Raw genomic sequence first — 22,549 nt, 5'->3', positions numbered from 1 at the left:
CTGTTGGGTTTATTACTACAATATCTTGTATTAAAGTAGAACTATAGGCAAAACTTTTTTTTTTTCACTTTGGATAGAGTAAGGACGAGTTATAACCTCTATCAGTTTTTTTGTTTTTTTTTTGTCCCATTGGGGAGATTTACTTTCACTTCCTGTCCCACAGCCAAAACAGGAAGTGAGAGAAAATCTCTGCATATTAGAGGAATTCCTTTAGGACAACCAGGTCACGAGAACTAGTGTCTCCATTAGAAAACGTTCCTTCTATTTCTTATCTGGGGACAACCCAAAATCAGGGGTTTCTTTTACTTTCACTTTTAATGAGAATGGTAAACAGGACAAATAGGGAGGATGAATCTCCACAGGGGGCACAGGCTGCACTAAAAACCTAATAGGTGTTCTAATCCCTCTCCACTCTGTCTAAAACTAAAAATTAAAAAAAAAAAGTTTTGCCTTTAGTTATACTTCAAACTACACTAACAAAAACATAACACAAGCAGCATGTCTGCTGGAATGCATTTCTTGGAAACTTAACCAGCCATAATGCCTTCAGTCTGGTCTTTCAGAAAACTGTTAGCAGATTATAAATGGAGTTTAAAGCTGGACTTCAAGCAGATAAAAAGGCACAAATAAATGGAGCTCTGTGGTCACTACTAGATCACTAAACGTATGTTTCAAATGCAAACAGTGTAAATACCTGAATTTGACATGATACCAGCTTCTCATTATCTCTGTACAGCAGAGCTCAAAAAGGAAGAGAGAGAATTAGCACAAGGAGCCAGGCTGTTGTGCTGCAATGCAAGATGCATGCTCATAGGGGGACAGAACAGAGTGACATACATATAATCTCATCAATGTGCTGCTTCTTCTTTCACTGTTTAGTCAAAGAGTGGGGATGGGTAGGAGACCTGAAAGTGTAACTGCGTGACAGAAAAGTTAGATCTCCTGCTAGACTATGCTTTGTGGCAGGGCTGTGTAAATCTAAGGACTGTATACACAGCAATACAAATCCTTTGACAGTTAAAACAGCTCTATATACAGTATATTTCATCATATATACATACAGTATATTTCATCTGTGCATGTAGCTGTCTGCCTGGAGTTCAGCTTTAATATGATGGAAGAAACATAAATTGTGGGCTGTATTCAACAGCCATTGCAAATTCAAAAGTTCTGTGTGCCAAGTATAATAACGTATACCAAACGATCAGAATTCACTTTACCAGTGTCAGACCAGTAAAAGATGGATACTGCCTGGTTTCCATGGGTATCGGTTTGTTCCTTAAATTAATTATTGATACCAGTATTCCCTGTAACCAAGGGAGTACTGACCATTCGAGCACTCGGGCACTGCCCGAGGGCCCGGGGTCAGTAGGGGGCCCCATGAAATGCCCCTGGTACCTTTTTTATACGCTTTTTTGGGTGTGCTTTGAGTGTGGGCAAGGACACAGTGGCCCCATGACCCCCTATTGCCCGAGGGCCCCATGAGTTGTCAGTCCACCCCTGCCTGTGACCCATTGAATATTTCTCTATTTGCACTATTCTACATGCAAACACACACCTGTAAATCATTTCTAGAGGAAGTTATGCAACATTACCCTTTCCAACTATCAGGTCTGCACAGAACTGATAGGCAACACAATGGCCAACTGAAAGATTACATACAAAAGAATGACAACACTGCTGCTAATTGTAAGGCTCCAGCACAGGTTGTCAGCCTGAAAAGATGTGTTACTGGCACCATCCCCAAGTAAGAAACTTTATTCTATTTTTTTTCCAGAAATCTGTATACGGTGAAACATGATGCCAAACATTTCAAAAACAGATTTTGACTCCACATATATACTAAATAACCCTGTTTTCAAAAAGTGGTTAAACAACTAAAATGTATCAGGTGCTTGTTAACTTGTATAACTTACATGTGTAACTCTTGTAGTTGTTGCTTATATTTCATTATATGCAGTATGGGAAGACCAGAATCCACTTCATTTCCTAAACCTTTATCGCTAGCCTTCTCTTTCTCTAAAAACAATGGGAAACAGTAATATGTATGCAGATGCGGACTATTTAAAAGATGTGTTGCACATCAGACAGCAAAAGTTAGGTTAAATATACTGTATATGCTTTTGTTCCCAATGCTATTAATGCACAGGGTTTTCCTTATTTACAATGTGCATTATGTACACCACTAAACATACTATTTTTTATTCAGGTAAAAAAATAAAATAATTATTTCTTATGTTTAAATACAGCCAGCAACTTAACGGTTCACCGATGAATGTCAATTCCCTCCCTCCCTTTCCCCAAGTACAGATGGTGCTGTCTAGATTTTCGGTCTGCAGAAGTCAATAAGTGCAGAGCTATTGCTGGGCTTTCTTATTTGATAGCCATGCATGTACTCCAAACACTGAAGAAGGAAACACCCTGTAATAAAAATGTATTATAAAAATAAAGATAAAATTGAAATAAAAAAACCACGGTTTCCACTGAAAGAAAGTTGAAAGAAATATAGAGACTACTATTGCTCACCTTCTGCTGAAAATGATTGTTGCCTGGCAGTTTTCCCAAACCTCTGATCTAGAACATACTTGCAGCAGTTTAAATCAGAGTGATGCCAGAACATTATGACATACTTGGTCATGGACAGCAATTCACAATTTTTTTAAACATTAGTTTAGCAAAACAACCAGGAAATTCGCATTGTAGAAGGGGTCAGCAAAGACAGCCTCCATATTTCTCTCAGTACAGTTAAATGATGAGTTCTGCTTTAATTCAAAGTACATAAAAGTGTCAAATCATGGAAACTGAAGAATGTGCTGATTACTGTTGCAAAAAATACTCTTAAAGGTAATGAATAGTGTTTTCGCTTTTTCATATTTTAAAAGAAGAATCTGAAGTATAGATATTTTTTATATAGCTACAGTGGATATAAAAAGTGTATACACCCCTTTTAAAATGTCATTTTTCTGTGCTGTAAAAACATGAGACAAAAATAATTTCAGAACTTTTTCACCTTTAAAGTGACCGATAAATTGTACAACTCAATTGATAAACAAACTGAAATATTTTAGGGGGGGGGGGGTTAACATAAAAAAACTAAAATAATGTGGTTACATAATTGTGCACACCCTCTTATAACTGGGGATGTAGCTGTGTTCAGAATTAAGCAATCACATTCAAAATCATGTTAAATAGGAGTCAGTACACACCTGCCATCATTTAAAGTGCCTCTGTTCTAGTAGGTCTTTTCTGACATTTTCTTAGTCACATCCTACAGCAAAAGCCATGGTCCGCAGAGAGCTTCCAAAGCATCAGAGGGATCTCATTGTTAAAAGGTATCATTCAGGAGAAGAATACAAAAGAATTTCCAAGGCATTAAATATACGATGGAACACAATGAAGATAGTCATCATCAAGTGGAGAAAATTCGGCACAACAGTGACATTACCAAGAACTGGACGTCCCTCCAAAATTGATGAAAAGACAAGAAGAAAACTGGTCTGAGAGGCTGCAAAAAGACCTACAGCAACATTAAAGGAGCCGCAGGAATATCTGGCAAAAACTGGCTGTGAGGTACATGTGACAACAATCTTCCGTATTCTTCATATGTCTGGGCTATGGGGTAAAGTGGCAAGATGGAAGCCTTTTCTTACGAAGAAAAACATCCAAGCCTGGCTAAATTTTGCAAAAACACATTTTCAGTCTCCCAAAAGCATGTGGGAAAATGCGTTATGTTCTGATGAAACCAAGGTTGAATTTTTTGGCAATGATTCCAGAAGATGCGCTTGGTGCAAAAACAACACTGCACACCAAAAGAACACCATACCCACAGTGAAGCATGGTGGTGGCAGCATCATGCTTTGGGGCGGTTTTTCTTCAGCTGGAACTGGGGCCTTAGTCAAGGTAATAGGAATTATGAACAGTTCAAAATACCAGTCAGTATTGACACAAAACCTTCAGGCTTCTGCTAGAAAGCTGAACATGAAGAGGAACTTCATCTTTCAGCATGACAACGACCCAAGGCATACATCCAAATCAACAAAGGAATGGCTTCACCAGAATATGATTAAAGTTATGGAATGGCCCAGCCGGAGCCCAGACCTGAATCCGAACAAAAATATGTGGAGTGGTCTGAAGAGGGCTGTGCACAGGAGATGCCCACGCAATCTGACAGATTAGGAGTGTTTGTGCAAGGAAGAGTGGGCAAATATTTCTAAGTCAAGATGTGCCATGCTGATTGACTCATACTCATAAAGACTGAGTGCTGTAATAAAATCAAAAGGTGCTTCTACAAAGTATTAATTTAAGGGTGTGAACGCTTATGCAACCATATTATTTTAGTTTTTATTTTACATCCCTCCACCTAAAAGATTTCAGTTTGTTGTTCAACGGAATTGTACAATTTACAGGTCACATTAAAAGGTGGAAAAGTTCTGAGATGATTTATCTTTTTCTCATTTTTTTACATCACAGAAACCTGACATTTTAACAGGGGTGTGTAGACTTTTTATATCCAGTGTACATTGGTGCAAATTGTACCAATGTAACTACAAATATATCATACCTGTGGGATCCCTCTAGAAGCTGGAAATCATTGTAGTAGATACCACTACTACAATGATCTCCAACAGCTTCCAGTCCCAAACTCAGCGGCTGCCCTACTGCACTGGGAAAATGCAAAATATTTCCTGCACCAACAGGTGCACCCCCCGGGCACACAGTATTAATAGTATGTATCCTCAGCTACATACAGTATACAGTGCTATGTTCTGACACAGGGACAGAGACTTCCCATCCCACTCCCGCAACAATATAGAGTCGGGGTGAGTGCTGCTCAGTCATTCACATGAAGCTTTGTATTGTATGGATTAACACAAAGCTTCCTCTGATTGGTTGAGACAGATTGTGAAGTCGACCCACCTCTCAGCCAATCAGAGTAAGCTTTGTATTTATTCATAGAATACAAAAATTCATGTGAATGGCTGAGCAGCCCTCAGCCCAATTCTATTTTGTCCAGGGAGTGGGAGAAGTCTCTGTCCCATTGCCACCACACAGCATTGTATACTGTATGTAGCTGAGGCTACATTCAGTTAATACAGCACACCCAGCAATCTCACCTGTTAATGCAGTTTGTTTGGGTTAGCTTGGCCCAAACAAACTATTTAAAGAGAAATTAAATGTGGAGTTAGGTTTTAATTGCAGCCCATGGGTACTATAACTCTTATATCTTCATGGAAAAGTGTAGGATTGTTCCCTCTCACAGGAGGAAAATTCACTCTCTGTTTGAATGAGCACCTTCAATGTAGGTGTGTCATATTGCCCCCAAAATTCAGAATCAACTTTATTATTGGAAGCAATGGAGAGTCATATACGATCATAATGCATGGTAGCATTTTTGGTATAAAAAAGAAGCCATTTGTTTAAAAAAGGAGAATGGCCAAAGCGTCGTTTGGCCATACTTCTCTTCTGGATCACAGAAGTGCACTCCTGTAAAGCCCACTGTCGGCTGAAATCACAGAGACAGTTCAAGATATGAAAGCATCCCAACAACAATATCAGGATCCACCCAGATGCCTGAACATCAGCTGGCTCAGACTCTCAGCATGAGAACCTAAACCAGCCACTCCCTCCCCCTCCACAGTCTGGTGCTCCAGTGAGCACTGGAGGGGTAGAACATAGAGCGGTGATGCACTGCTCAGAGCAGACGGAGAACTGAGCGATCAGCAGTTATGCAATTGCTCAGTTCCCAGGTTTAGAGTCAGCAGAGGACTGCTGCAGCATCAGTCCCATGAACGTTTATTTACTATTCCCACACTTCCCATTTAAGTTATTACTACCAGGGTCATATAATAAAAGGTCATTGATACGGGTGTTATAACTGACAAATATTATTGGCAGAGTTTAATATACCTGAGCTTCCAGACTGTCCAAAATTTTCAAACTGCTTGTAAAATTTCAGTTTCTCCTTTCGAAGATCAATATTGCACAGGCATCGAAAACTATGTCCTTTTACCAAACTAAAAGCTCGTAACTGAAAAAAAAAATTTAACAGTTCATATTTCTATCTTCACTAATAAGCCATTTTGTCACTGATATGTTTATCTTGAGAAAAACAAGTAACTAGAGACAATCAAATAGTAAATATTTTTTTTATTTTTATAATGAATATATAAATTTATTTTTATAATTCAAGCACTAATATAAAATTAATTGAATGGGAATTTTACCATTCCATCAGAACATCCCGTGACCAGCTGCTCATTTTCTTCATCAATGTACATCTTTAAAAGAGGGAAGGCTATCAAGACAAAACAAGAAAAGAGCCTGATAAACTAAAGAATAGCATATGCAGAAAAAACAAATAACAGCAAAGATATGGCTTGGTGCGGTCTACCTCTGCCAAACTCCACTAAACACTACAGTTTTAAGCAATTCCCCTGTGTAGCACTTTAAGGAGGAAAGCCTACAAAAACAAAAGGCGCAATTTCTAAGAATAAAAACCGGATCAGAGGACCTATTAATCTGGTGGGAGAAGTTCTTCTCTCGGTCAGTACCCTCAGATTCCTAAAACGATGCCAAGTTCACATTTTCAGTAGAGCATCTTCCTTTCCAGATTCCTGGCCAGCAAGCCCCAGGTCCAGCAAGCTCTCAGCAGCAACAGCAAAGGACCCAGAAGAAACTCATTGAACACGAAGATAAAAGAGAACCACTCTGTTCTTAGAAACATCTTCACCTACTTCCAAAGCAAAATTAAGTGAAAGATCTCATCATACACAGAACTCTCACAGCAGCTGTGGGAAGGGAGGGGGCAACTCTTTCTCACCCTCTGAAAACCCAGTATCAGAACAGCAATTTAAAGCATTTTTTTAATCTGTGCATGACTCCTTGCATAGAAAGTTCTCCAGCTCCATAAAACACAACCTGTAAAATCTGGATGATCTGGTGAAGTCTTGCATACTTGCCATATTAAAAATAAAATAGGTAAAATTGCTAAAGGTTTCCATTGAATTAGTTGACTCTAACAATAATTTAGAAGACATTTTTAGAAGACAAAATAGTAGCTCAAGAAGACAGGTCAATGTTTAATAACATCTAATGGGATTTACTAAAACTGAAGCATGCAAAATCTGGTACAGCTCTGCATAGAAAACAATCAGCTTCCAGGTTTTATTGTCAAAGATTAATTAAACAAACTGAAGTTAGAAGCTGATTGGCTACCATGCACAGCTGCACCGGATTATGAATGCTCCAGTTTTAGTAAAAGTTTATTGGCATTCTCAATATAGTCTCTTTGCCAGACCAGAGGCATTATTTATCCCAATTGTTTAAACATGTACTACCATCTGTGCCTGATGAGGACTTTCTGACCCCCAAAGGTGTATTATTTTAGCTAAAACATTAAACAGAATTCCAAACAAATGTAAATGTTTATGACCCTAATCGCTTTCAGCATGCCATTCAAAAGAAGGTATATCACCTGTTAAGACCGGTCAACAAGAAAAAGTATGCCTGGGGGCCATTTCACTGTCATTGTTGGCCCACTTGAGGTGATACAAGGTACTATGAGGTAGTTTAACTCTCTAGCATCTACAAAAACAATTAATGTATGGTGAACTGACTCTTTAAGGGTAAATCCTTATTTAACTGGCATCTGCCAGGTCAATAGAAACCAGCTGAAATTCGGTCCTTGTGTATGGCAGCCAGTCCAATAGAAGCTGGCTTCTGTCAAAGGGGCATAACCAAAAAAAAGTTGGCTCCTGATCAACACTCTCAGCCAATGGCCGGGTGGGGGGGGGGGCATCCTCCCATCAGAACACAATAGCACAGCAGGGGAGATCGCTGTACTAACATCAGATAGTTGGTACAGCAGCTCTTCCTGAGCTGTCATATTTTTTTTGTTCAGCTCGCTGGGTTGAACGAAAAGAAAACTAGCAGTGTGTACTAGGCTCAAGCATCAGAAGCATATTATATTACTAGGCAACATATTCAGTATACTGCTGGAGGCACAACATTAAGATGCAGCTGTGGAGGTAGGCAAAATAAAGAACACCAAAAGCACACAAAACTCAAGGATGCCTGTAACATACATGTGACATGATGTAACATGCATGTGACATAAATGTATAGATTTGAGTAGATAAGATGTGATCAGTAGCAATATGTAATAGTAACTGTAAGGACATTCCATTGTCATTAAGGATGTATATTCTGTAGGGACATTCCATTGTCATTAAGGATGTATATTCAGTCAGAGGTACTCAGACACAGAGGCATCAATTAGGCTGAAAAGCCCAGCTTCCGGGATGTGACACCTTTGTGTTAATAAGGTTGTCACCTTCTGTTGAAACCGGTTTAAAGGAAGTGGCTCCAGACATTCCGGCTTCATGACAGCAGGGAGCTAAAGGTATATCCATCCATCAAAAGGGGTATGTTTAATCTCTCATAAAAGCTAAAATATTAGTTGCAGAGAGATGAACATACTCCCTTTTATTTGGGCACTCTGTAGGCTACATCTGCATATAAAAACCATTATTTGTGGCTTAGGAAGAATGCCAGGAAAATGCAGGGAATGGTTAGGTGGCGGTGGATTGCGACAGTCAAATGGTCTTTGGTACTGTCGCGATCGGACTGATGCGCTGGTGTCGGAAATCCACTCCCCGACTTGGTGTTTCAAGCCGGTCTTAGTCCGATTGAACTTGGGCAGTTAGCATCCAGAACATCCTGTGGGCAGGTACAGGAGCAGCCCCCCATGGTCAATTGGCCGAGGACAAATGACCCGCCTACGTCCATATCCCCATAAAAGGAGTACCCGGGCATTGGGACATTTGTGATTTGTATGGAGCCAGTTCGATTTGACTGACGGATTGCTGACGCTCTGCCTTGCTCCAGTCGCAGGATAGCTCTTGGTAAAAGTTTTATTCTGTTTTATTCCCTTTTTATTTTATAGTGATTAGTAATTTGTGTGTCTTCTTGTATTTCTGTAACTTTTTATATTTTGTACATATTTTATGCACTGCCCATTTTCGGGAAATTAAAGCTTAAAATTAATTAGTGACTTCTGTGTATTTAAGCATGTGCTCATATCTTTGGAGAGATTAGATTGGAGAGATTAGATTGGATTAGATTGTATCGTATTTTAGTGCCTTTAAACGCTCGGTCAAGCTCATTGCCAATCTGTATGCAATTGCACTGTGTGTGGGCAGATTGCGTGCAGATTATAAAAGGTAACAGATCGGCCAGACGGAGATCTGTGTGTGTGGGGTGTCCCAGCAGACCGTTCTGCGAATAAACTGTTGGGTGGTGGCAGGCTACATTTTGTGGTGTGTCTGGTGCGGGGGGGGGGGGGGGGGTTGTGTACAGTGGAAGGGTGATTAACAGCGGGGTTCAAGCTGTAGGGTAGCTGGAGGGACTCTAGAAGGGTGTGTAATTACTGAGCTGGTCCCCAACTCTAGTCAGTGCACCAGATTGTATGTAAGATTTGTATCTGCCAGTGTGTAGTCGACCAGCTAGATTGGAGTGGAGTCTCCATCTGGTGGTGGCCAAAGGTAGTGCGGGCTGTGGAAGTATTTTACGGCTGGTCTTATATACGGTTTTATATATTCAAAGTTAAGTCCACTTTATCACCTCGTACCCCCCTGTCACGGCCGCATGTGCGCGCCTCGGTTAGCTAGTCACTGTGGGCGCGGCGTGTGGGGGATTCGTGACAATGCCTGTATGGTAAGCATAGGTAAATATGGAAGTGTGGCACAACAACTCTGGAAAAATCTGTGTATGTGGCACCTACACACAGTAAAATTGTCTTCCATAACAAAAATTTGCATATATACATATATCTCTTTTTTAAGAGAAAGGAACAGTGGTATCTGGGGTGATTTTAAAGGCAATCTGTGGGGTTTTTTTACATGTCCTCCTGGAGATTTGAAACGAAAAAAAAAAAAAAAAAAAAAAAAAAGAACAGCTCTGTCTGCACTACATACCTTTAAACAGGAGCTGTCCTTAGCAATACCTCTCTTTTTCGCCACAAGATGTCCTTAGTCTATCAGGTTCAATTTCACCCAGGGACACTGAACCCAGAAGACTGAAAAGACTGTAAGTGCAGGGTGCCATGGCCCCTCCCCCAAAACATGGCCCCTCCCCTGCACTTCCAGTGTACTGATGGAAAGCGGCGTTCTCCACATCAACCACGAATGCCTACTGTCAGGAAAAGACTGCGGAGGAAGATGACCCACTGTATCACGTGACAAATAAAGTATATTATCAACAAAAACTAGTTGTACACTTCTGTTTACTTAAACAATTTAAAATGGGCATTGCTGGTTTTTTTTAGTATCCAGATTTCTGTTCAGAGTTAATGACCACATATAGTTCATTTGTTCACACAGCAAACAAACATATAAAATGAAGCAATGTGTTTCATCTGAGTATCATACATACCTGATATTATTCCAGACTGGTATACCAAATGTCCTGCTTGGTAGTCCCATACCTATAATTAACAAAATGTAAAAAGAATTTGCAGGCAACAGGTGAAAGTAAGCATTTATTGCAATCCAGTAAATAGACTAACAGTGTCAAAGTCAGATAATATACCCTTTACCCTATTCTGGAGAGAGTAACATGTATGTGTATGCTGAATATTTAAAGGGTGTGTGGCACATCAGACAGTAGAAGACTATGAGCATTTTACCTAATCGATTATCATTTTTTTACAGAGTTCCTACTAACCACTAAAAAAAAAAGTTTCATTGGACAATGAAATAAGAGTTGATAAGGCTTAGAGAAGGAGATGTTGAAGCCCTAGTAGAAAAAAAAACTAAAGCAGAGAGGGCAGAGAAGAAGGTTTAAAGCTAATAAATGTAATAGCAGGCATCTTGTGGTGTCTACTCTTAGGCAGGACTTTTTTAAAGTTAAAAATGGAGTACAGAAGCCCTGGTGAATTGGTCTAAGCCCTGGTTAAATTGGTCTGATAAATTTACTACATGATCCTTAATCTACATGAGAGAGTTTTCATTTCTTTTTTCTTTTCTCTGGAATCGCTCATGGTATTTGACACTGTAATTGACGTTGTAATTGATGCTGTTGTTTGTACTATCTGATTTATTTTTATCTGCATTTGCAAGAAACATCTTCATATGATATATGGACCAGACTAATGTTAATGCTAACTGCTACCCTCTGGTCTATTGTCAGACCTTTTCTAAAGTAATGTTTTAAAAATCTAATAAAAATCTATAAAGCGCTGAGCAAACGTTTGGCGCTATATAAATCCTGTATAATAATAATAATAATTTGAAAAAAAAGTACAGGTTCCATTTAAAATTAAACTTTACCTTTTCACCCAAATAAAAAATTATGTTTCCCACAGCTTCATTAAAGTGATATTAAAGGCTAATTTTTTTTTAATAACCAACAATCCATACTTACCGGCACTTTGCAATGGTTTTGGAGCTCTTGGCCCCTCCGCCTGTTGAGTGCCCCCATAGGAAGAAGCTTGCTATGGGGGCACTCTTGTGTGCTCGCTCCCAGCTCAGCCCCGTGTCTCATTCTGCTCACTGGCTGTGCTTGACAGCAGTGGGAGCCAAGGGCTCCCGCTGTTGTGTCTTAACCAATGAGTAGAGAGAGACCCAGGAGAAAAGCTGCTCCCGTGCACAGCGCTGGATCAAGATTGGACTCAGGTAAGTATTGGTGGGGCTGTGGGGGGAGCATCACACAAAAGGCTTCTTACTTGAATGAATAGAATAACAACCACTTTAATTTTCATTAGATACTAATGCCAGACTTGGATAATTGTAATTCCTTATTTTACTCAGTATCTGTTTTTTTCTGCTGATTCTGACAGTACCGTATATACTCGAGTATAAGCCGACCCGAATATAAGCCGAGGTACCTAATTTTACCACAAAAAACTGGGAAAAACTATTGACTCGAGTATAAGCCCCATCATTAGTATCAGTGGGAGGAATAGTGCCCCATCATTGGTGTCAGTGGGAGGAATAGTGCCCCATCATTGGTATCAGTGGGAGGAATAGTGCCCCATCATTGGTGTCAGTGGGAGGAATAGTGCCCCATCATTGGTATCAGTGGGAGGAATAGTGCCCCATCATTGGTGTCAGTGGGAGGAATAGTGCCCCATCATTGGTGTCAGTGGGAGGAATAGTGCCCCATCATTGGTATCACTGGGAGGAATAGTGCCCCATCGTTGGTGTCAGTGGGAGGAATAATGCCCCATCATTAGTATCAGTGGGAGGAATAGTGCCCCATCATTGGTGTCAGTGGGAGGAATAGTGCCCCATCGTTGGTGTCAGTGGGAGGAATAATGCCCCATCATTAGTATCAGTGACACCAATGATGCGGCACTATTCCTCCCACTGACACCAATGACACTTGCTGACCCCTGTTGCAGTATGGTGCTGCTGCAGCCAGCATATGTGGTTGCAGCAGCACCTCTGCACTGCACACTTACCGGCTTTTCCCTCACTCGATTTTCGCGGGTCTGCTCGGCTCCGCCTCCTAGCCCGTGATTGGCCGCCTGTGTACCTTTCCTGAGCTACAGTTCTGGCGGCCAATCACCGGTGAGGAGGCGGAGTCGAGCGGCAGGAGTGAGGGAGTGGCCGGAGTGACGGAAGGAGCAGCGCTTCCTAGATGGATCATCGTGGGAGCCAGGTAAGAGACAGCAGCCCTCTGCCCACCCCTGTACACGCCCCCCTTGACGGAGCCTCGCGCCCCCCCCTGCAGACGTTGACTCGAGTATAAGCCGAGGGGGCCGTTTTTCAGCACAAAAAATGTGCTGAAAAACTCGGCTTATACTCGAGTATATACGGTACTTGTTTTTAGATTTCATTCAATATTTTCCAAAGGAAGTAATAGACAGCAGTTACACATTGTACTAGAGTATTACCGAGAAAGTTCTGTCTTCAGAAATGCACACAAGGAAATTATCAGCCCAAAATTCAGCTCCAGTCACCAGTCCTTGGTGTACTGCCAACTCTGCAAGTATTTCTTCTCTCTGTTACCAGACAAAAAGGCAAACAAAAAGCATTTTAGAAATACTTTTGTTTAAAACATCAGACCAAAAAGAAACCTATTGAATGACAATATGCCCATGACAGCTTACAACAAATTTAATACACTGGATTTCAGAATACATAGTTTTGTCCACTTATTTTCTATATTTTCTTTTCAATCTATTTTTATTAGGTTTTACAGATAATAAATATATAACAAACAAGCAGATCAGTCAACCATGGCAGTATCAGTATAGAAATATTGCAACTGTGTTGTATGTTTTATAAATTCACATTTACACCTTCTACAAGTCTATTAACACCTTATTTAAATATTGCATGTCAACCCTAAGGAATCCTATCTGTATGATTCAATGTCCATGCAGACAGCTGGTTGTTATAGCATTGTAATGGGGTTACCAAAGAAGGCCCTAACTTGTGGATAAATAAGCTTTACTCAGCATATGGGTCTGCCTAAGAGAAAAAGGAGAAGAAATGAGGAAGGGATAAAAGAAGGTGAGAATGAACTGAAGTAGTAGTCAAGAAGAGAGAAGAAAAGGTGGATGAGAAAGGGTTCACTCTTTCCAGGCATTTTGATTCCTATGATGTATATTGGATCTACAGGTCCCACATTTTGCTGAATTTGTTTTGCCTCTGATTAACCCCAAATAATGTTCAGCTGTTCTATTAAGTCTTTCCTGACATTTTCTTAGTCGCATCCTACAGCAAAAGCCATGGTCCGTAGAGAGCTTCCAAAGCATCAGAGAGATCTCATTGTTAAAAGGTATCAGTCAGGGGAAGGGTACAAAAACATTTCCAAGGCATTAGATATACCATGGAACACAGTCATCATCAAGTGGAGAAAACAGTGACATTACCAAGAACTGGACATCCCTCCAAAACTGATGAAAAGACGAGAAGGAAACTGGTCTGGGAGGCTGCCAAGAGGCTTACAGCAACATTAAAGGAGGTGCAGGAATATCTGGCAAGTACTGGCTGTGTGGTACATGTGACAACAATCTCCTGTTCTCTTCATATGTCTGGGCTATGGGGTAGAAGGGCAAGACAAACATTTTCTTACGAAGAAAAACATCCATTTTGCAAATGTTTGCAAAAACACATATGAAGTCTCCAAAAGCATGTGGGAAAGTGAGTTATGGTCTGATGAAACCAAGGTTGAACTGTTTGGACATAATTCGAAAAGATATGTTTGGCGCATAAACAACACTGCACATCACCAAAAGAACACCATACCCACAGTGAAGCATGGTGGAGGCAGCATCATGCTTTGGGGCTGTTTTTCTTCAGCTGGAACTGGGGCCTTAGTCAAGGTAACAGGAATTATGAACAGTTCCAAATACCAGTCAATATTGGCACAAAACCTTCAGGCTTCTGCTAGAAAGCTGAACATGAAGAGGAACTTCATCTTTCAGCATGACAACGACCCAAAGCATACATCCAAATCAACAAAGGAATGGCTTCACCAGAGGAAGATTAAAGTTTTGGAATGGCCCAGCCAGAGCCCAGACCTGAATCAGATCAAAAATATGTGGGGTGATCTGAAGAGGGCTGTGCATAGGACTGGGCAAATATTGCCATATCAAGATGTGCCATGCTGATAGACTCATACCCAAAAAGACTGAGTGCTGGAATAAAATAAAATAAAATTGAAGGTGCTTCAATAAAAGTATTAGTTTAAGGCATTTTGTGTGCACACTTATGAAACAATATTTCTTTAGTTTTTTATTTTTACTTCCCTCCACTTAAAAGATTTCATTTTGTTGTTCACCTGAGTTGTACAGTTTATACTGTAGGTTACATTAAAAAAGTGGAAAAAGTTCTGAAATTATTTATCTTTGTCTTATTTGTTTACATCACAGAAACCTGACATTTTAAAATGGTTGTGTAAACTTTGTATATCCACTGTATGTGATATTCCAAAAAGCATAAATTATTGTTGAGAATTTGCCTTGCATTGGGAACTAGAGAAATCACTCAATATAGAGGCATGAAACTGAACTGAACATTTACCCACAGTTGCATATTTAAGTGTTCAATGATGGTCGACATACAGGATATAGACAATTAACCCTTTAATTTATTCAAATACCCACAACTAATCCCAACTCTTCTCATCTAGCTAAATTAATTAATTCTCTGCCTCATAAGAAATATTGTAGGATGCACTCAAAGTGTTTGTTAGGTGTATATTCAAAAAACAAATAAGTATTACTAAATTAAATGTACAAAGAAGGAGGCAGATATCCAAGAAAAGGTTTTAATTATGGAAGCAGCCTCTTACAGGTCAGCAGATCAGTGGGTGCTAAAAAAAATGGAGATAAACAGAAGGCTTACATTAAAAAAATCTTTAACAAAAATCTATATTCGCCCAAGGGTGAAAATAAGGGCAGCCTGTAAGCGGAAACAATGATTGGAGCCATTAAAAATGTGGCTATATATTATTCAGTGATTTTTTTTTTGCTGATACGTATGGCTACTAATGTATAGCTATGGTTTTACTTTTGAGCTACAAAAGCATGCTTTTGGAATAAGATAATTATAGTAAGCTAGTGTTGTTGGAACTGTCCACAAAATAGCTTCTATGTCAAAAGGAGAACAAAGGTATGAATTAAGGTAGTATTAAACCCAAAACCAAAAATGTAATATCCTACAGCTTACCAAACATTAGATGTGGTGGCTGCACTTGTTTTCTTTTTCTCTACTTTTTTCCCCTCTGTTTCCACCTGGTGACTCGGCCAGTAACACACCTCCTGTATTAGAGTGTCCCCATTCTGGATGAAGGAGCACAGGGGGCACCTTTGGATAGCAGCATTGTTAATCTGGGGGGAGGGGAGTGTTAGCTGTACTAGCAGATTTAGATAAACTAACAAATTGCAGCCAAACTCCAGCTAACACTTTATAAGCAGTTACAACATTTATTTTCCTTTTGAGATAAAGGATTTACACAAATAAATAAAAGCTGATTATTGTAAAAATCAATGTCAGTGTTAAATGGTTTATCTCAACAGTCTAACTTCTACATCTGCAGAACAGTTTGTTCTGTTGAAAAACAATAGACTTCCAGGTAGGATCACCAGGTGAAAATAAAGGAACAAAAGCCTACAAAAAAACGCTTTTTGCAGCTATCACATCTTGTTAGCCTGCAATATTATAAAATAGTTGTTTTTGGGTTTAATACTGCTTTAACATGCATGTATGTGAGCAGTCTCTATATCATGTAAATATTAAAAGTGAATTGCAGGTAGGGTCAGCTACTCTTAGTCTTGGAATATGTAGCTACTCCTCACAGTAAGTTGCAGCTTGCCACAATGCACAATTTAACTTAAACGTATGCCTTCACTTCTTCTGGTAGGCCCTAGGTACCCCAGTCTGAGAATGGCAAACTGAAAATAAACCTTTGCCACAGGCACATTAATAAGTTTATTACTGTATTTTGTAATCTATACTATAACTAATTTTCAGCAAATACATTCTACACCTTTATCAAGCATACTTTCATACACCAAAATTTATCAAAATCTTTCACAAACTTAAGGAAAATGTATAGTAAGAGAAATATAGAGGCTGCCACTACTGACCTCCACCTAAGAATACTTATCTGGCTATATCTGGCTTTAGTACTTTCTCAGTCACTGACCAATCATGCAGATTAGAGTGAATAGTCAAGCAAGTAAGATTTGCTAAAGGTAATGGGTCAAGTTTCCTTTAAAGTGACTCTCTTGTTGGTTAAAAAGGTTTTAAAAAAAATGAAAAAGTGTTTTGTTTTTTTTTACCAGCGGGACACAATTTTAACTTTGCTGCATTTCTGGTGCCTTTGCCTTTTGATACCTTTATCCTATACAGTATACTATGACTTTTCATGAACGTTCTGCAAAAGAAGGGGTTAATACTTATGCCTCCCTCAGAACAGATTGCTGAGCTATGCTGTTTTAATTTGACTATATTAAGTCAAATACACTTTTAAGGCTATAATATTCCTTCTATCAGCTGTATCAATATAGTGATGACTTACCTGAACATTAAGTATAAATACTCTAGTTCCCGCACATGTCACAACCAACTTTTCATTACAGTGGAAAGCTATATGCTGAACATCACCAATGAGGGTTCCGATGACAAGTCCACGAGGTAGCAATCCTAAAGATTTATTAAAAATGCATTTTAGGTTCTTGGCAGCAGTAATTTGCAGTATGTATATATAACTTGTCTCCTATATCTCATCCTATGTACAACGTAATGTTGCCAAGACTAATTGTAAAGACAGCACTGCCTTTCTTTTGTTCCCAGTATGAAGAATCTGATATAAAGACAGACTGAGTAACTTCAACCAATATCACTCTCATCTCTCCCGTCACAATATATAAATCAAAGAGAACAGGCAGCCATCCTGTAAAATAAAGGATTTTGACAAAGTCGTAATGATGAAACGTGTCAGAAAGTGACGTCAGACGCAAAGGCAGAAGTTGTGCGGTGGGCATTTTGGAAGAGGTCCGGCCTTTGATTTTGTAACAACGCTGATGTATATCCTACAATTGTAAGTGCTTTTTCACTTAATAAATTCTCATTGCCTTGATATTTTACACGATGGCTGCCTGTTCGCATTGATTTATATATTGTGAGGTTAGAGTGATATTGGTTGAAGAGGAGTCCAATTGCTTACAGCCTGTTTCCCTTGAAGTAGGGTAAGGTGCATGGACTATATGGTGGTGGAGTATCTATGATCTCATGAGACTGGTGGTCAGCAGTCTGGCAATAAGGGAGCACTGTGTGGCAGGTTTTCGAAGTTACGTATAACATTTCACTATTTGCAACTCAATCTCTTGGAGGGAATGGTTGTCTATGAGGAAGAATTTCGGAAGGAACATTCATGTTTTGGGAATTCATTTTGAGCGAGCAATCTATGCCTAGAGGGTAAGAGTAGGAATTACGGATACCACACGTGGAGTAACACTTGGTGGAGTTTTTGTTGGTTATAAGCACTTTAATATCAGTGTTTTATAGTTATATTTTCACTGTGAGACAAAGGTAATGCACTATGTGCGGTCTATATATTTTCTCTGAGGGTTAAAGAGGAAGAGGAGATCATTGTTTAAAAGATTTACTAATTGAGAACATACAAGCTTTGAAGAAATAAAAAGTTACGAGGGGTTACTTATTGCGGACTTGATTGGACACTGAGACATATTCACTTTATTTCGGACTTCCTGGGGAGGAAGGGACTTCTTGGCGACCAGGGGTTGTGCACAATATTTTAGAGTGGATTCATGGATTAGCATTTTGGGGTCTAGGTTTCATTTTGTATAAATCCTATTTTCTGCATGTGCGGTTGACTTTCTGCATTCCCCAGAAGTCTGTACATAGCTTGAAGTCATATCACAGGCATTCCCATTGACAACAGTTTCAGTTTAATTGGTGAGACTCTTCTAAGTTTTAGCTATACACAATAGGATTTCTTTTGTTCAGACCATAGGCTGAATGAAAGAAACCACTTGAGTCCCCTATCCAAGTTAGACAGGGTTGATAGAGAAATCTCCCATGCTGGGCCATTGTATTGAGACAACCACAGCACCTGCGGCTGTCTGAATGGCCAAACAGTGACTGCACCTGATTGGATGTAGTCAATGTTTGGCCGACAATTTTCCACCAGGCTCCTTTGATTTTTCAATTGTATAGAGCAAGGGGTCTCCAAACTATGGCCCTCAAGCTGTTGAAGTACTAGAAGTCCCATCCTGCCTCTGCAAGTCTTGCCTGTGGCTGTCAGAGTCTTGCAAGGCCTCATGGGACTTGCAGTTCCTCAACACCTGGAGGACCATAGTCTAGAGACCCATGATATAGAGAAAAGAAGCATTGGGATTTGCATAACATGTACAAAGTCTTTACTAATTAAGGATATGGATGATGGATTTGATTTTTCAGTCAACGTTTATCGAACTGAGTGGAACTAACAGGAGCATCCACAGCTCAAACTTTGAGCCACTCATGGCCAGCTTATGGCTCTTGCATTCTTAAAAGTGGCAGTACTAGGGTACCCTCATTCAGGACATTATCTGCATGGAGTATGCATGTTCCCCCTGTGTTTGCAATGGTTTACCTCCCACACCTCAAAGATATACTGGTGGGTTAATTTACTACTGTTTAAATTGGCCCTATTGTATGTGAGATAAGGACCTTAGTGAAAGGGTTAATACCTAACTAACTTTTGCTATGTGCCTACTAACCGGTTTATTTTACATACAAGATGTTCCCGTGGGATTTGAATGCTCTTATCCATGCACACATTTCTTGAGAAATTGCAGAAGTTACTACCCTGTTGCATTTTTGTTATGATGCACCATAGAGTAGTTTACTGAAATCTCTATTCTGTATTCTGATTAGTGCTTAATGGAAACAGACTGAAATATGCAGTGTTATCATTTATTACTTAAGGCTTGATCAGTAATAAAGAAGTTGAATTTTGCATCACACAGCTAGGTGTGTGAATTTCATTATTCCCAGAGCACTTTGAACTGCATGTTTGTATGCAGGAACTTGGCCTAAATTGATATTCCTAACAGAACTGGTGTTTTTTGTCTTATTTTGCCCTGATTGCCCTCTATCTCGAACAAGCCTCTGTGCTGCATTAGCACAAACAATTGTCTGCTGGAGCTTTGGGAGCTTGCGGGGTTAAACAAACCCAGGTTGATTTATAAGAAATTGGTATATGTCCTCCCTACAATCATACAGAACAGTGTGTTAAGTGCTTATGTATGCTTGCAACTACAGAAACTATGAAGTAGATGTATTATAAGTCTCTGTAGGACTGCAAGACGCACCATCTACTCAGCGAGGAGATTTCTCTGTTGAACTGGGATAGGTGAAAGCATGGTGGCAGTCTGAAGGAGTCAGAATAGGGGTGTATCTGTCCAGGTGATTTTAAACCTTGAAGCCGTGCAGTTGAGAAGAATTTTTGTCGGAGCTCTACGTGAATTCAGTACAGCTTCACCCTGCACAAAGAGTCATCTCCGGAAAGAAATACATAGGCCAGCTCGCATAACATTGCTTCTTTGCTTTGCAGTGACGATGGGTAACTCCCAAGGTAAGAGGAAGTACCCAGATGCTCCTAAGCCACCGCATAAAGTATTAAGAAAATGAAAGTTGTCAAAAAAAATTAACTAAGCAAAATGGATCAGCTCTACAAAACCCCAACCACCAGCTAATGAGATATGTAAAGAATATGTTGTCCAAGTGTCACCTTGGGATTATTATTATGTTGTCCTGTGGGTGGACAGCCTGGCAGGGTAGAGTTCGACCATGGGCAGCCCCAAAAAGTAAAAAAGTAAAAAAGGAAAGGTAGTAAGCAAGGCAATTAAATCAGGTAGACAGACATCAATGGTAAAAGAGCAGACAGTACAGGAGAGGGACACAGCAAGCGAGGAGTCAGAAGATTCAACAGGTAATGGAGAGGTGAGCCGGCAGGCGCAAGATAATTCAGAAGAATTTGGTAGGCATCATTTGAGGTCCAGAAAAGATGCAGGAGATGACAAGGGAGCCACCCAAGCTTACTCTTACATCATTGTGGGAAATGATTACTGTATACATGTCATATCACTATAATGGAGTACAGGGGAGCTGGGATATACATTACTGTATACATGTCATATCACTATAATGGGGTACAGGGGAGCTGGGATATACATTACTGTATACATGTCATATCACTATAATGGAGTACAGGGGAGCTGGGATATACATACTGTATACATGTCATATCACTATAATGGAGTACAGGGGAGCTGGGATATACATTACTGTATACATGTCATATCACTATAATGGAGTACAGGGGAGCTGGGATATACATTACTGTGCACAGTTTTATATTTTGGACTCTTTATTCTAAAGAAAAATGTAATTTCATAAGCTTTAAGGGGGCGTGGTTGGGGGCAGGCCGGGGGTGGGGTTTGGGGCACGGTGGCGGTGGGGTTGGTGGCGGACCTGGGCAAGGTTGGGTGGGGCAACTGGTGGAGAGTAAGTTTTGTGACCGGCTAGTAGGTCTGGACTCGAAATTTTAACCCCTAATTTATTACTTAAGGCTTGATCAATAATAAAGAAGTCGAATTTTGCATAACACATCTAGGTGTTTGAATTGCATTATTCCCAAAGTACTTTGAACTGCATGTTTGTATGCAGGAACTTGGCCTAAATTGATATTCCTAACACTTAGTATTTAAGCTCCTTAAAGTGGAACTCGCCATTTCTAATCCTTATGCTGCTAGCATTAGTAAAAAAATAGGAAAGTATATCATATTTACTTGTTTTAACCTTTTTTTTTGCATTCCATCGTTTACATCCTGGTTTCCATGCCTAGGCAAATGATGTCATATATCCCAGGAGTCTTCAGGAGGGGAGGGAGGGTTCTCAGCTCAATCAATACCTGAGCTAAGGATAGATGGATTCCAGGAAGTAACTGCTAAATGAATCATCTGCCATTACTTAAGATGGCCACTGTCAGAAATACGAGGTGTTTTTAAAATGATTTCTCAGCAAAATAAAGCATGAAGACATGGATAGATGGATGAGTTTCACTCCAGTTCCACTTTAAGGAAAAGGACTGATAATAATGAAATCTCCTAGATTGTAAACTCCAAGGAGCAGGGCCCTCCTATCCCTCTTGTACTGAACTGTATTGTTGCTGTATTGTCTCCCGTTATATTGTAAAGTGCTGAGCAAACTGTTGGCGCTATATACATCCTGTATTATAATAATAATAATAATAATGCATAATACGTAAAGCGCTGTGCAAATTGATGGTGCTATATAAATTAATAAATACGTAATGGTAATGTTTACATCAGTTTCCTCAGGTCAGTTTATGCCATTTACAAGGAAGGGATTTTTTTCTAGATTTTCTAGAAATGATTACTTTCACTTTGAAGATTATCACTGCATAAAAAAAATCCTGTTATTATAAATCTAAAATATCTCAAATATATTACATAAACAAACAAACAAAAACAGTGAACCTGCTTTATTATTAAAATAAATAAAAGCATGGATTCATCATAGTACTGTACATGCATATTAGTAAATCAGACCCAAAGCATTTAAAACTTTCTGAAAAATGAAGTCAAACAAAAATGTCTCCTTCTCAGAAGTTTAAGACTGCCATCTAGCGAAAATGTTAAGTATTACAACTCTCAGACACAGGTGGATTTACTAAAAGCAAATCAACTATGCACTTTGCAGGTGCAGTTGCACTAATTTGCACCAGTGCTTAGTGAATGTGATTAAGCTTCATTTTGTAAAGAAAAAAGGAAAATAAAGAAAAAAAACTGCATTTTTGCTTGTACATGACTGGATTATGGAAATTAGCAGAGCTTCATCACATTTACTAAGCTCTGGAAAACATGAGTGCAACTGCGCTTGGAAAGTGCACAGTCTATTTGTTTTTCATAAATTAGCTCCAGTGTGTAGTTGTGAGTCAATTTTTTAAAATAATGACAGAGCTTCATTACACTTGCATTGATTAGTAACACATATTAAATCAC

General features: G+C 39.5%; 1 protein-coding gene across 1 annotated transcript in view; it reads right to left on the bottom strand.

Annotated features, from left to right (window-relative positions):
* WDR27 (WD repeat domain 27) overlaps positions 1-22,549 on the bottom strand; it is a 425,210-nt gene that overhangs the window by 387,884 nt on the left and 14,777 nt on the right. Inside the window, exons 4-9 of the mRNA XM_089669697.1 lie at positions 17,035-17,159; positions 12,896-13,003; positions 10,432-10,483; positions 6,225-6,295; positions 5,908-6,028; positions 1,917-2,019 (exon numbers count right to left, since the gene is read on the bottom strand). Of these exons, the coding sequence (XP_089525823.1) occupies positions 1,917-2,019; positions 5,908-6,028; positions 6,225-6,295; positions 10,432-10,483; positions 12,896-13,003; positions 17,035-17,159 (580 nt within the window). The remainder of the gene's footprint in view (positions 1-1,916; positions 2,020-5,907; positions 6,029-6,224; positions 6,296-10,431; positions 10,484-12,895; positions 13,004-17,034; positions 17,160-22,549) is intronic.

The sequence above is a fragment of the Staurois parvus genome, unplaced genomic scaffold, assembly GCF_062004578.1.
Source record: "Staurois parvus isolate SC_StPar_1 unplaced genomic scaffold, SC_StPar_1.0 ptg000081l, whole genome shotgun sequence".
Lineage (NCBI taxonomy): Eukaryota > Metazoa > Chordata > Amphibia > Anura > Ranidae > Staurois > Staurois parvus.
Note: the sequence above shows the minus strand (reverse complement) of the source record. Positions and strands in the feature narration are given on the sequence as shown.